General features: G+C 41.5%; 1 protein-coding gene across 2 annotated transcripts in view; it reads right to left on the reverse strand.

Moving 5' to 3' along the window:
* The window catches only part of PTPRO (protein tyrosine phosphatase receptor type O), a 239,493-nt gene that overhangs the window by 15,862 nt on the left and 209,780 nt on the right, over positions 1-13,851 (reverse strand). For both annotated transcript variants that reach the window (XM_019452080.2, XM_019452079.2), the window contains 3 exons: positions 12,134-12,215; positions 1,924-2,014; positions 812-888 (listed from right to left, as the gene is read on the reverse strand). In XM_019452080.2, coding sequence (XP_019307625.1) covers positions 812-888; positions 1,924-2,014; positions 12,134-12,215 — 250 coding nt within the window. The remainder of the gene's footprint in view (positions 1-811; positions 889-1,923; positions 2,015-12,133; positions 12,216-13,851) is intronic.

Here is a 13,851-nt window from a genome sequence, read left to right on the forward strand (position 1 = left end):
TGCTGTTCCACGCAAATGAAGAAAAACTGAAAATGTACTGGGGATAAGCCTAGCAAAGGATCACACACGTAGGTAATGGTTCCTCCCTTTCTCATCAAAGAGGTAATCAGAGTAACTGACCCATGTAGGTCGGCGTGATTGTAAGCATTGTTCTCTGAAGTGTATACATATAATCGCACTCACACCTTTTCATGAGAACTGTCACTAGTTTTAAAATAGGGGCTCAGGTGGAGCCCTTTGAGTTGCGTTGCCAAAACCAAAGCTTATTTATTTATTTTTAAATGCTTATTTATTTATTTCGAGAAAGAGAGAGAGAGAGAGAGAGAGAGAGAGGAAGAGAGAGAGATGGGGCAGAGACAGAGGGATAGAGAATACCAAGCATGCCCCCCACTGTCAGGGCAGAGTCCGACGCAAGACTTGAACTCATGAACCTTGAGATCATGACCTGAGCCAAAATCAAGAGTCTGACACTTAATTGACACAGTCACTCAGGCACCTCAAAACTGAAGTTTAAACACAAAAAAAGATGATGTTTAATATAATTACTTACTTTCACTCTCACTCTTTACAAAGAAACGTGAACATTACTAATCTATGGGCTTTTCCCCCTATTTGTTATTCTGAAGTGGGATACTGGGAATTAATAGGATAATTCTTCAGAGTTGGGTAGCCAGGTGGAGAATGGCTCTCTTTTTAACTGTTTGACATATATATATATATATATATATATATATAGCTCTAATAGTCCTCCTGTGGCTGAGCTAGAATTTGGACGCCTGGTTTTAAAAATTTTTTATTGTCTTTTACTTACAGGAATATAGTTGGCATTGATATAGTCTGCGCCTTCCTCTTCATTCATGGAGACTAATCTCACTCGGCTAAAGTCATCTGTAAAGAATAAGAAGAAACAATGTCAAAACTCCGAGTGGAAAGAAGGATTGCCTTAACTTTCTCTAACCAACAGCAAGTCGGAGCAGCCCACGTTTACTTTAGCCCACTTGTTTAAATAAATATAGAAACACCTCGCAATCACCATTTCCTCCCCATCAGCTTCCCTGTCCTTGTCTCCAGGCTTCAGGGGGATTGTGTAGGATATTCATAGGAACTAAGATATCTGGTAGGTTGTATGGAAGGCTGTAGAATGTAGCCTAAATCCATGATTTCCATGTCACCTAACACATCCAGAGAATCCACTGCCTTTGGGAAACCCAGAGAAGATGGGGTTGCATGGACTTTGTGCAAACAGACTTCAGATGAGAAAAGTAAATTCTGAAATGCGTATAGATGTAAAAGTGTAAATGATGACACTACCCAATTTTATCAAGAAGCCTGATCAAGGAAGGGTTGTCCTTCTAGAGCTTTTTCACCTCTCTTCTTTCCCATTCTCCATTTTCTCCCAGCATCCCCCACCTCTACCCAGTATGGCAGAAAGTTAAATCTATATTGGAATGTATTTTAATTGTCCTATAAGTACTTTATATTACTCTTCTCTTGAATGTTGGCTTTATTACAAAACGCTAAGCAACAGCAAAACGTGCCAGAAGAAAGAGGAGGTATTTTAATACACCGCACTCTTGCTGTTGTCAGGGAGTTGACTGAAAGTAGTTTACGAGAGCTCAGATTATCTTACCCCGAGTTTGGCTAAGACTTTTAATCTCCAAATAGAGATAAAAAAGAGCCAAATGGTCAGTCTTTCCTTCTCAGACACAATTCATTTGAAAGCAAAGAAATTAAATCTTCCTACACAGGACAGAATTGAGTAACACGGAAGCACGCTTGGGATCAATGCAGTGGCAGAGATGGCCTTGAGGATCCAGACCACAGCTGGGGTTAGCCAGAGACTGGGGAAACTAATCCATCTGCAATAACAGTCCGTCAGCCTTTGAGAGACGACACTAGGACAGGCTCTAGTGATAAGCTTACATGGTAGGATGTTTGTGTAGCGATTTTTACATCGGTTCAGTGGAAGGTCTGCAGCAAAATGTGGAATGTCCAGTCCAATCAATTTTAACTCCTGTAAATGACAGAGAATAGAGTTGAGTTTCCGTACTTGATGTGGACTGGGTTACTGTTCACATTGGCTTACTGTTCACATTGGATTATTCCTCACTCCCTGCCTGTAATAGAAGCATCGCCCCCCCCTCTTCCACATGATGTTCCAGTAGCTCCCTTTTGGGGCCGAGCGTGCTTCTCCATTCCACTGTTCTCCACTTGCGTTGGCCCATGAACTTGGGAAGAAATCATTCCAATCAGAAGCAGTAAGTGTGCTTGCTCAGTTTGGTTTGCCCTCCTGTGCTGCAGCCATCTGCTGTGATAACACCCAGGGAGGCTGCGAGCCCCAGAATGAGGAGACACTTGTAGCAGACCTAATTCTGACCCATGGCCTGAAGCCGGCCTGTCCACTGTCCTACAGACCCTTGAATGAGGAAAATAAATTCATGTTGTTGTGGATGAGGGTGCCCGGCTGGCTCAGTTGGTTAAGCATCTGACGCTTGGTTTCGACTCAGGTCATGATCTCACAGTTTGTGAGTGAGAGCCCAGCATTGGGCTCCATGCTGATGGTGTGGAGCCTGCTTGGAATATTCTCTCTTCATTTCTCTCTACCCCTCCCCTGTTTGCTCTCTACCTTTCTCTCTCAAGAAAAATAAATATTTAAAAAAATGTTGTTGTGGATCACTGAGATTTTGAGATTTACACTATATAATGCTTATATAGCATTACTGGAGGAACAGCTGACTAACATAATACATAAATACCCTTGGGGCACCTGGGTGGCTCAGTTGGTTAAGTGTCTGACTCTTGATCTTGGCTCAGGACATGATTTCACATGTGATTATAAATTAGAGTCCCATGTTGGGTTTTACACTGATGGCACGGAGCCTGCTTGTGATTCTCTCTCTTCTTCTCTCTGCCCCTCCCCTGCTTGTGTTCTTTCTGTCTCAAAACAAATAAATAAAACTTAAAAAAAACCACTTAATTCCAATGGATAGTTTAGTGATCATATGGAGAAGGTAGGAATTATGAGTATCATTCGAGGTGTGGAAAATTTGAAAACAAAGACATTTCAGATTTTTGGAAGTATGTATTAACTGAAATTTATATGATATATGTAAATATTCCTATTCTATGAGGTATTTCTCCTGCAGGCAACAGGCCTTCAAGAAGTAGTAAAAGAAAGAGTGAGAAACGAGTAGGGAATATTTTCCGTGTTACAAGATATAAGATCTACAGGCACTAAATATCTGGTAATAAATTCAACAGTAAGGATGAATCAGTAATGGGTAGGCAAACCCATCAGTGAAAATAGGAACATCCAGGTACCTGTCTGTGTGTGTCAGTACTCTTATAAATCCAATTTATCAGAATGTACATTAGTAGGGCAATTTTTATATAAACAGACAACCATCATAATTCAAAAAGATTATGTTACAAGATGCAGGCGGCTTCTAAGCTTTCATCTCTTATAGGAAACAAGCAATTACAGTCAGGTCACCTGGATTTTCCAGGAGGCATCATTCATTCTGGTCTGTGTGAATGGCGCTCCATATAATTGAACAGTGCACAACCAGTGCAGCAGGTCTGGTTATACCTGAACAAATTTCAGGGAACTATTAGTCAACAGCATATAGAACCATCTGTGAATGGAATCATCTGTATGGTATGCACCTTTCTATAATACTATTCAGTGAGGCAGTAGAGAAACCACCTGCTGTAAGTTTTTTTACTCGTATAGTATGTTAATGTTGCGCACACATTTAACTCTTCATAATTCCTCCCAATTTTTACTTCAAAGAATCATAAGCTGGAGGAATACATATCTGGGGGAAGAATTTTGGAGACTCTTGGAAAGACTTCAGTAGGGAGTTGGAGACACTGGTGATGTTTTGAGAGGCTGACCAGGCATATCTCTTTCATGGCCTTTCTGTCTGGATTTAAGTGCTTTTTGCAAAGCATATGCTTTAAGGAAATAAAGTTCTTGGGTCTTTTGCTGCTTCCCCATAAAAGGTCTTTGACAGCTGAATGTGCTTACTGGCCCTGGGATGCAAACCTGTGGTCAGCACGAATGGATTGACGTGAATCACTCATATTTCTCTCCTCCTTTAATTCTGCAACTCTTTTGGCTTATTTTTAAAATTATTTTAGAGAGAGAGAGCATGCATGTGCAAGTGAGGGAGTGGGAGAGATGGAGGGAGAGCGAGAATCCCAAGCAGGCTCTGCTCTCAGTGCTGTCTATGTGAAGCTGGACGCAGATCTCAATCTCACAAACCATAAGATCATGACCTGAGCTAAAATCAAGAGTTGGACGCTCAACTAGTTGAGCCACCCAGGCGTCCCAACACTTTTGGCTTTTTTAAGATCACAAAATCTCAAGTTCCTTGGCCCACGTTGAAGCCAACCTTAAAGACAAGCCATGCTGACTTTGATCCTCCATTCACAAAATGGGTTTTTTCCACTCAGGCAAAATACATGCTTGGTAAATGCCTTTAAACAGAAGCTTGTCACTGTCACTTTGTAAGTGGTTTTCCATTTTAAAGGGTTTTCAAAGACTGTATTTTTCTTGTAGGAAAATCATTTATTTTTATCAACTTTAAACCAAATCAGTTATTTTTAGGTTAGTTCCTCTTGGCAGTAATAAGCTTATTTAGATGATGCATCCATTGCCTAAAATATTTTGGAAATCTACCTCCTTTAGAGAGTGTCTTTATAGATAGTTTGCCAAAACATATGGCGTATTTTGTTGTACCACTTATAAATGGTAGGGTCTTAGAAAAGTTGTTCAGTTCTTGTTAACATCAGCTTAGTATTCTGTAAGATAAGGCTAACAATAAATACCTCCATCCCTCAGTCACGTATAGCGACTATCCACTGGAATGATTAAACTCAACAAATATTAATACAGTACTACTGGGCACCACCTACTGGGTGGCTCAGTCGGTTGGGCGTCTTTCGCTCAGGTCATGATCTCACTGTTTGTGAGTTCAAGCCCCATGTCAGGCTCTGAGCTGACAGTGCAGGGCCTGCTTGGGATCCTGTCTCTGTCCTTTCCCCCACTCATGTGCTCTCTCTCTCTCTCAAATATAAATAAACATTAAAAAAAATACAGCCTTATTGATAACGATTATGAAATGCTGGTGTTATGATGCTTTGTTTTGCTTTGCCTGTATGCATAGTTTCTCCCTCCTTTGCCATTTGTACTACCAGACCGACAACTTTCCCCACAAATCCCCTGCTTTGAGGACAGACTGACGAGCCACAGGAAGAGGCCTCAGATACAAAAGAAAAGTGTGGAAACAGATTGGAGCTGAGAGCTGTAGCACATATGGAAGCTGACTGAATGATAGAACTTTAATTGTGTGTTGTCTCCCTGCTGTAAATGCCCTTAGTTGATAAGAGAGGTTTAATTGTCTGAACACTGTAAATGTAAATTGCCAGAGCTGAACCGTAGCAAAGCAGGAACAGGAGCGCATACACAAAATGCTTCACCATCTTTTGTAATTTAGCCTGTCACTAAGTGGAAAATCAAATACTCAGTTTCCGGTTCAGTGGCTTTGTAGTTATTTTCTTTCCAACCATATGGAAACTCCAGAGGCTTAAATCTTCATAAAGGCAAAGTATGAGGTGATGGCCCGAAACCAACATAAATCATTTTTGAATTTTCATTTGCCAGTTTTGTTTCTGTCACAACTTATCATTGTGTTTTTTTCCCCTGGGCCATGTAGTCATTTGCACATTGGGCTCAGTGGTGGCTCCCCAAAAGATGTGTCCACATTTTAACCCCTAGAACTTGTGGTTGTGGCCTTATGAAAAAAGAGGCTTTGCGGATGTAGTTATGGATCATAAGATGAGATTATTCTGCATTATCTGGGTGAGCCCTGTATCTAACAACACGTGTCCTTGGAGGAGAGAAGAGAAGGCCACATAACGATGGAGACCTAGATTGGAGTCATGCAGGCTGCAAGCCCAGGAGTGCCTTGAGCCATCAGTAGCTGGAAGAGGCAAAGAAGGGTTCTCCCCTAGAGCCTTCAAAGGAAACACGGCCCTGATAACACTTTGATTTTGGACTTCTGGCCTCTGCATTGTGAGAGAATACTTCTCTGTAGTTTTAAGTTGCCAAGATTGTGGTAATTTGTTACGGCAGGCCCTAAGGAACGAATGCAATCCCCAAAACCCAATGGCAGTCTCTGTCGTGTGGGCTGTGTTTGAAGCGTGCAGGTCTTGGAAAGCAAAGCCCAAACACATGCACTGTATTAGTCTGTTCAGGCAGCCATAGCAAAATATCATAGGTGGGGTGGTTTAAACCACAGAAATGCATTTCCCACGGTTCAAGAGCCAGGTGCTGACAAGGCAGATTTCATTCTGGGGCCTCTCTTGACTCGCACAGAACCATCATCTCACTGTGTGCTCACGTGGCCTTTCTTATCTAACCCTACTTACGTCCCAAGACCCCACCTCTTCCACATATCAATTCTGGGCGAACACATCCAGTCCATCCCATGCACATTAATCTTCAGAGAAGACCACAACCTGTATTCTGGCTCTAGAGTCTGTAACAATGTCAGCAGGTGGTAAGCACTTGGGACAGGGTGGACATCAGAATGGGGTGAGTGAGATTACTAGACTACAGAAGAAGTGAGGAGGAACAACGGGACCAGTGGTGTTGACAGAAGCAGTGCCATCTGTAGCAAGTAAAAGGCTCGGTGGAATGGGGCAAGGTCTGGCTGGTTTCCAGATGAACACAAAAGGGCACGGGATTTAGAGCAAAGTATTTAGTGAGGCTCTGCGTTCATCTGAGGGCCGCCATAACAAAGTACCACAAACTGGGTGGCTTAGTGCAACGGAAATTAATTGTCTTATAGCTCTGGAGGCTATATGCCCCAAATCAGGGTGTCAGCAGGGACCTCTGGCCGCTGTCACTTGTAGAGGAATATAAGAGTATCCCTCCTTGCCTCTTCCTAGCTTTTGATGGTTTGTTGGCAATCTCACTTGCCGCTGTATGACTCCAAGCTCTGCCTTTGTCACCACATGGCATTCTCTCTGTTTGTCTGTGTCTTAACACAGCTGAATTTTCACAGGGGCACCAGTCAGACTAAGAGCCCATGCTAGGCTAGTCTGACCTCATCTTAACTAATTACACCTGCAATGACCCTCTTTCCAAACAAGGTCACATTCTGAAGTGCTGATGGCTAGGGCTTCAACATGTCTTTTGTGGGGACACAATTAAACCCATAACAGGTATTCTAAAGGAAGAATAGGGTGCATTAATAATGGGCATCTCTGGGAGGTGAAGGAAGACCGGATGAGGACGCCAACCTCAGGAAAGTGTAGCAGTAGCCTGCAGGGCTCTGGCGCTAGGATGGGATTTAGGGGCAACATTCCAGTCAGTGGTACAGACACTGGGAAACAGAGACCAAACCTAGAAGATTAGGAAGAGGAGAGAACTCAGGTCTTAGAACCAAGCAAGACCTCTGGTGTAAGAACTGTTGGAGAGGGTTCAAGGTGACTTATTTCAATAACGACCATGGGCAGGTCTCCAGTGCACTGGATGGAACACAGGAAAAAACAGCTGCAAACAGAGGCTATCAGAAATCAAAGATCATCTCTCATGAACTATGTGGCCAGGAGTGTAGCTAATCTTGACCTTTGCAACCACATTTCTGAACAAAAACGGTAAGGGCTTTCGCCAGCATCCTGATCTAACCAATACAAAACACAGAAATTAATGGCAGAATGAGCAATATATGGTATGTCTCGTGGATGCTCACATTTCAAGCTCTAAAGTCTGGCTCTTCAAAACCTTTCCATATGAGACATATGAAAGGAGGACTTGAACTTAATCCCGGAGCCCCAAACCTCCTTAAGTAAAGATGTACAGTTTCATCAGAAGGATAATCAATGTTTCCAGGAGATCCAAAATCAGATGCAGAGTGAAAAAAGAATGTATTTAGTGAGTGCAAATTAGCAAGTCGTATAGCTTCATGTATGACTTATAGCCGTATCGGTAATATATGTAAATCCAGACGTTAGTTTCAATTTGCATAATGTTTATAGATGATGTGATTTCTCAATATGTGTGTGATTTTTCAATGTCAGTATCAAAATGAATATAAAGTATTAAGCATTCATAGAAACAGGACAAATAACTGTTCAGCTACTGAATTTAGTTAGACCAATGATTCAGCCATCTTGATACCCTCTTGGGTTCCTATTAGAGTAGGAAAGCTTTTTTTTCCCTTAAGCTTTGATTATCAATTTCAGGAAAATCTGAGGGCTGCCCTGTGAAAGGTCTGACCTACATCTTGAAATCAGGTATGGGAGCATGAGTCTTTGGAAATAGCTGAGGCTATCCTGGCACGGAACCTGAGGATGTGGAGCCGGGTGGAGTTGGAGGCTGGCAGTGCCTGGGAGGCTGGAGAATGAAAAAGAAAGTGAGTCAGGCCAATGGGTCACTGCCTGGGCAAATGTCAGCTCAGAAAATATAGCTGAGCCTGTGATTTAAAGCAGACTTCTGGAGGGGCACCTGGGTGGCTCAGTCGGTTGAGCATCCAACTCTTGGTTTCTGCTCAGAGCAGAGATACAACATGAGGGCATGGCACCAAATACATTACCTATTTGACCAACAATGTTCTAAGATATATGAAAAAAAAAGCTTCATAATAAATGAAGATACTAAATACGCCTTCAAATCATGGTCTAGTGGTTAATTTCATGTGTCTACCTGGCCAGACTATATAGTGCTTTGTCAAACAGCAGCCTAGATGTTGCAGGAAGGTATTTTTTTTTACATGTGATTAACATTTGAATCAGTGGGATTTGAGAAAGCAAATGACTCTCCATAATGTGGGTGGGCCTCATCCATCAGTTGAAAACTCTCAGAGAAAAGACTGAGATCCCCTGAGAAGGAAGGAATTCTGCTTCCAGACTGCTTTGGGACTTGCGCAGCAACATCAATTCTTCCTGGGGTCCACAGCCTGCCCTGCAGTTTTCAGACTTGCCAGCTCCCACAACTGTGTGAGCCAGTTCCTTAAAATAAGTCCATCTCTTTATATATATATTTCGTCTATTATATTATCATATATAGGATATAAGATATACATATTACAATGATTACATAAAATTAAATATATAATAATTACATAATGTAATAAACTTATGAAAGAATTATATTGGTTTTTATATTGTATTAGCAGTTTGTGTGTGTGTGTGTGTGTGTGTAAGTTTTACACCCAATGTCGGGCTTGAATTTATGACCCCAAGATCAAGAGTCACAAGTTCTACTGACAGAGCCAGTCAGGTGCCCTTGCATTAGTGTTTATACATGTATATGTTTCTCATTGGTCTGTTTCTCTGAAGAACACTAATACCCATGAGTTAGAACGTGTGGATATTCCCTTATCCTACATTTACTATTTCTCAAAGGAATACTATTGACCTGGGACAGTACTTTATTGTGCAAGACAGTCTCACTCAGAGCAGAATATTTATCATCCCTGTCTGCTTTTCCATTGAATACTACTAGTAGCTTCCTTCTAAGTCATTATGAGAGCCAAAAATACTCCCACACCTTCCCAAACTCTCCCGAGGGGTAATCCCTGGTACTGGCCCAGTTGAAAACCACTGACTTAGTTCAGCCTACTCATTTTATGGATGAAAAAGTTGAGGTGATGAGTAATTGTGGCTTTTTTTCAACATTAGTTAATGCCAAAATGTTAGTGAGAATTAAGACTTTTGGATTCCCACTTTAGTACATTCCTACCTCCTTTATAAGTCCTATGAAATAAGCCTGGATGTGTTCATTTATATATCGAAGATATCAAAGCTCTCAGCATGTTATAACTTAAACATTATCACATAAAATTTATTACTCCACTTTTCACAATTTTGAAGCACCTGAAGCTAGGATCTAATCACTTCTTGTGTGGTTCTCCCAGTGTCCTTTCTTTGTTTGGGATTAATGGTCTCCTTTGGTTTAGCCAAGTGGTTCCAGTAAGAGCTGTCCTGTTCTTACATGATTCCGCCGTCTCTGGCTGTAGTTAGTTTGAGTGGACGTCACAACCCAGGTCAACCAGTCAGAATTGGTTGTGAATTTTCAATCTCTGAATAAGAAGGAGAGTCAACAGTTCCCTTTGGAAATTGTGGAAACCAGCATGTGACGCTCAGGGGTTGGTTTGTAGTGAAAGAAAGGGAAGCCAAACAGAGAGAGAAGCAGAAATGAGGAAAAAAAACGAGGGTAGGGGGTGTCCCTGCAGGGGTGTGGCCTTTGGTTCCCACATACCTGTGACTGAGCTGCTTCCCTTTCCTCCCCCTACTGGAGCTCCGATTGTGATTCCTTTGATTACATGAGATAGCTCAGCCTCTTTTGAACAAATCCCCTCTTTCTTTGGTCTAGACTAGCTTGAATGCTGTGTCATTCACAACTAAAATCATCTTTCCTTTTTACCAGGAAATGGTAAAATTTGAATTGTCTTTATAGTGATGCAACCCAGCAGGACAATAATAGTCACACTGGGCTTTGATGGCACAAACCAGGAGGTACTGCTAAGCCTCCCAGCAAAGGCAGTGTCACCAAGGTAATATAATCCTGTAGGAATTAAGAACTGGAGATTTCACTGAAGTTGAAAGTGTGCATGCATCCATCATAATTGCCATCATCATTATCAGAATTACCTAGACATTTATTTTTTCCTGAATTTTGGCTTATGCATTCTTATAGAAAGTCTCCTTTTTTCCTGAAATGCCCTCCTTGCCATAGATCTCCAGTTCACACAGAATTTCTGTTCTTTGAGATACAGCATTGGTGTAGCATCTAACAGCCTCTTGTGCTCTTGCATGCAGTGGGTAACTGAGCTGGGCTCTGGGTAGAATTTTTAATGACACAGGGTCCTCGTTAGGGGGCTTTGTTTTTGATAATGTGTACGGTTCTTTTCCTTCTTAAATTCCCTCTTAGTATATCCACACCAGGACTCCTGCTGCTTCTCACAGACCTATGACATCCTAGGCTGATGAGGGGAGAGAAGAACTGAATATGAATAATGAGAAGAAAGCAGCTCCATTCGATGACCTGGTGTTTTCCATGAAAGAGAACCTAAGACATTTCAAATAACACTTTCGAAAAGTCACTTTATCTTTTTCTTTCCCCTAGTCTCCTTGAATCACAGACCACCTGAGCCTTGCTGTAGGATCCTGAAGGATGAGGCCATCCAGACCATTAGGAGCTATGAAAAACATGGGGAAAAAACCCCTGAGGACCAGTTAAATTCCTCACGCGGCTGAGATCTGAGGCTGACTCATTTCCATCTTCCCTGACATGGGGTCTTGGACTCAAAGAACATGCGTGCTTCAGAGAAAGGAGGTTTTGGCATTTTTCTCTTCTTCTACATTAACTACATATAATTCTTCCCCAATTTCCCCAGGAAAAGAAAAGGGAAACCTCACAAAAAAATACAGTAAAACCTTGGATTGCAAATAACTTGTTGGGCGAGTGTTCCACAAGACGAGCAAACATTTCTCATAAGTTTCAACTTGATAAACGAGCGATGTCTTGTCATATGAGTAGTATGTGATGCTGGACGTCACATGATCACGACTGAGCCAATGATTCTTAAAATTCACTTTGATATACGAGTGCTTTGGATTACAAGCATGTTTCCAGACTAAATTATGCTCGCAAACCAAGGTCTTACTGTATTCAGCAGAATGTCAGGAGTCCTATAGCTGTAAGAGCCCCACCCCAGTCTTTTCTCTGCTCAGAAGACAAAGACATTTCAGCCACCACCTACCTTTACTGTGGGCCACGTGACATAAGACACACACTAAAAATTCCCTGAAAGTGAAATTCTGTTTCAGGCCTAAATTCTCACCTTGCTTTTCCCTGCACTCTTGAATACACTGGTTTTTCAATGACGGCTTCTCTTATAACCATGTTTGTTCGCCCCACGACCTGCATCTGTTCTCTGCTTTCCTCACCCTGACTTGCCAAAGGCAAGATTAGACACTCCCAGCCCAATTACCACCCTGCCCGTCATGAACCATATCACGGGTAGTGCCCAATGAGCAGGAAAATGACATCAATGCCAATATCCCAATTCCCATGCCTTATCTATCACAGAAGGTGGGAAATACTTTATCCACTCACCTCAAATTGAAGAGAAAATTTATAGTCAGAGTCTTTGGCCATATCCTTGATGTAGGCATCAAAGTCATCCAGTTGAACTGGGCTTTATCAAACACAAAAAAATGTATGCTTTAAAAATCCTGTTGACAGGTATCTATTATACTGCTTAATGCCATACTTTTCACACACGAACAATTTTCTTGGAGAAAAAAGAACTTTTACTTTTCCAAGGTTACCACTCACCATTTTTTGTTGTTGTTAAAGTTACCAGTCCCTAATATATTGTAATTAAAAAGCAGGCCTTATAGGTTACACTTCCTTGAGATAGGAGAGATCTCTAGATTTTTAATTGGCTCTTACTCTAGCAATAAAATATTATATATATGCATACTCATATACCTACACGTATATAATGTTGTTTCTAGAAAGCTCTGATTTGTGGGAAAGAACAAAGGATTCGAGCCTGAAGAACTGCTTGAGTTATGGTTTTCTTTATTTACTGTGTGATTATGGAGAATTTACCTAACTCTTGTAAGATTCAACACTATCATCTATAAAATACTATGGTCCTACTTACCTTATAAGGTTGATGTAGTATATTAAAGAACTTTCTAGATCTAAACAGCTTTACAAGTATAAGCCCTTGTGCTGCCAGCCTCGCCAGAAAGCTTTTAGTGCCTCGCTCTTAGACAGCCAGGTTTAGAGGCTTGTGTATCTATAAAAGTGTCAAAATGGTTCAAAGGTACAATCAGGTAACACCTCTGAGTTTACATTTCTGCATCTGTAGCAGAAGTTGTCACCTCTTGCCTTCTTTTCATGAATAAGAATTACATTTTATTTCCTATAGTTTTCTGTAGCTGCTTTTCCTTTCCAGAGCCTACCAATACCAACCTGTTTTCTCAGCTTCTGCAGGATGCTGTACTCTGTCATCTAATTCGAGCCTTTTCACCCTGGCAGGATCCATCCAGCCCACCTTTCCCTTAATCTTGTTGCAAATTACTCCATTTACATCATCTACCTGTGGTCTTAGGTCTTATTAGCCAATACATAATATTGAATAGATATTTGTTTCAAGTTGTTGATTAGCCAATCTGATAGATTATGTTAAGAATTTAGTAGATTTTAAAGGGCATTATACCTGCCAGAGGCACATTTAAACCCTAATGGTTTCACTAAATAATATTAATGACTTGTATCCATAAAACACATGACAGTACATATATTCGCATATGGTATCTTGCTCAGTTGACTCAGTTGACCCCTGAAGTACACATGGGCAACATTAGCCCCATGCTTCAAGTGAGGGAGCCAAGGCTAAGTAAGTCAAGCAAATAGTCCAAGATCACATGGCTCTCAGCAGTAGACTAGCATGCCTGGAGAATGATTTCTGGTTCAAAGCTGTTCCTACTCCAAACTTGCTATCCTTCCAAAAGAATGGCTATACATGGGGCTCCTGTCCTGGAATGAACTCCATCAGACCTGCACTCTCTGGCTCTTGTCTTTGAGCAGTGCATTGACCTTCAGATTAGGTTTACAATTCTAGTTTTCATCCTGTTACCAGGAGAATGGAGGCGCAATAGGGAAGGCGATCTGAGAAAATATTTATGAATTAGAAAAAGGAAAAGGAAAAGAGAGACAGAGGAAGGGCCAGGAAATAGAAGGATGAACATCAGGGAGAGGAGGAGGATGGTAAGGAGACGCAAAAGAAAGCTGGGAGAGAGCAGAGATGAGGAGAACAA

The sequence above is a fragment of the Panthera pardus genome, unplaced genomic scaffold (assembly GCF_024362965.1).
Source record: "Panthera pardus isolate Hobbes unplaced genomic scaffold, ASM2436296v1 HiC_scaffold_6, whole genome shotgun sequence".
NCBI classification, from domain to species: domain Eukaryota; kingdom Metazoa; phylum Chordata; class Mammalia; order Carnivora; family Felidae; genus Panthera; species Panthera pardus.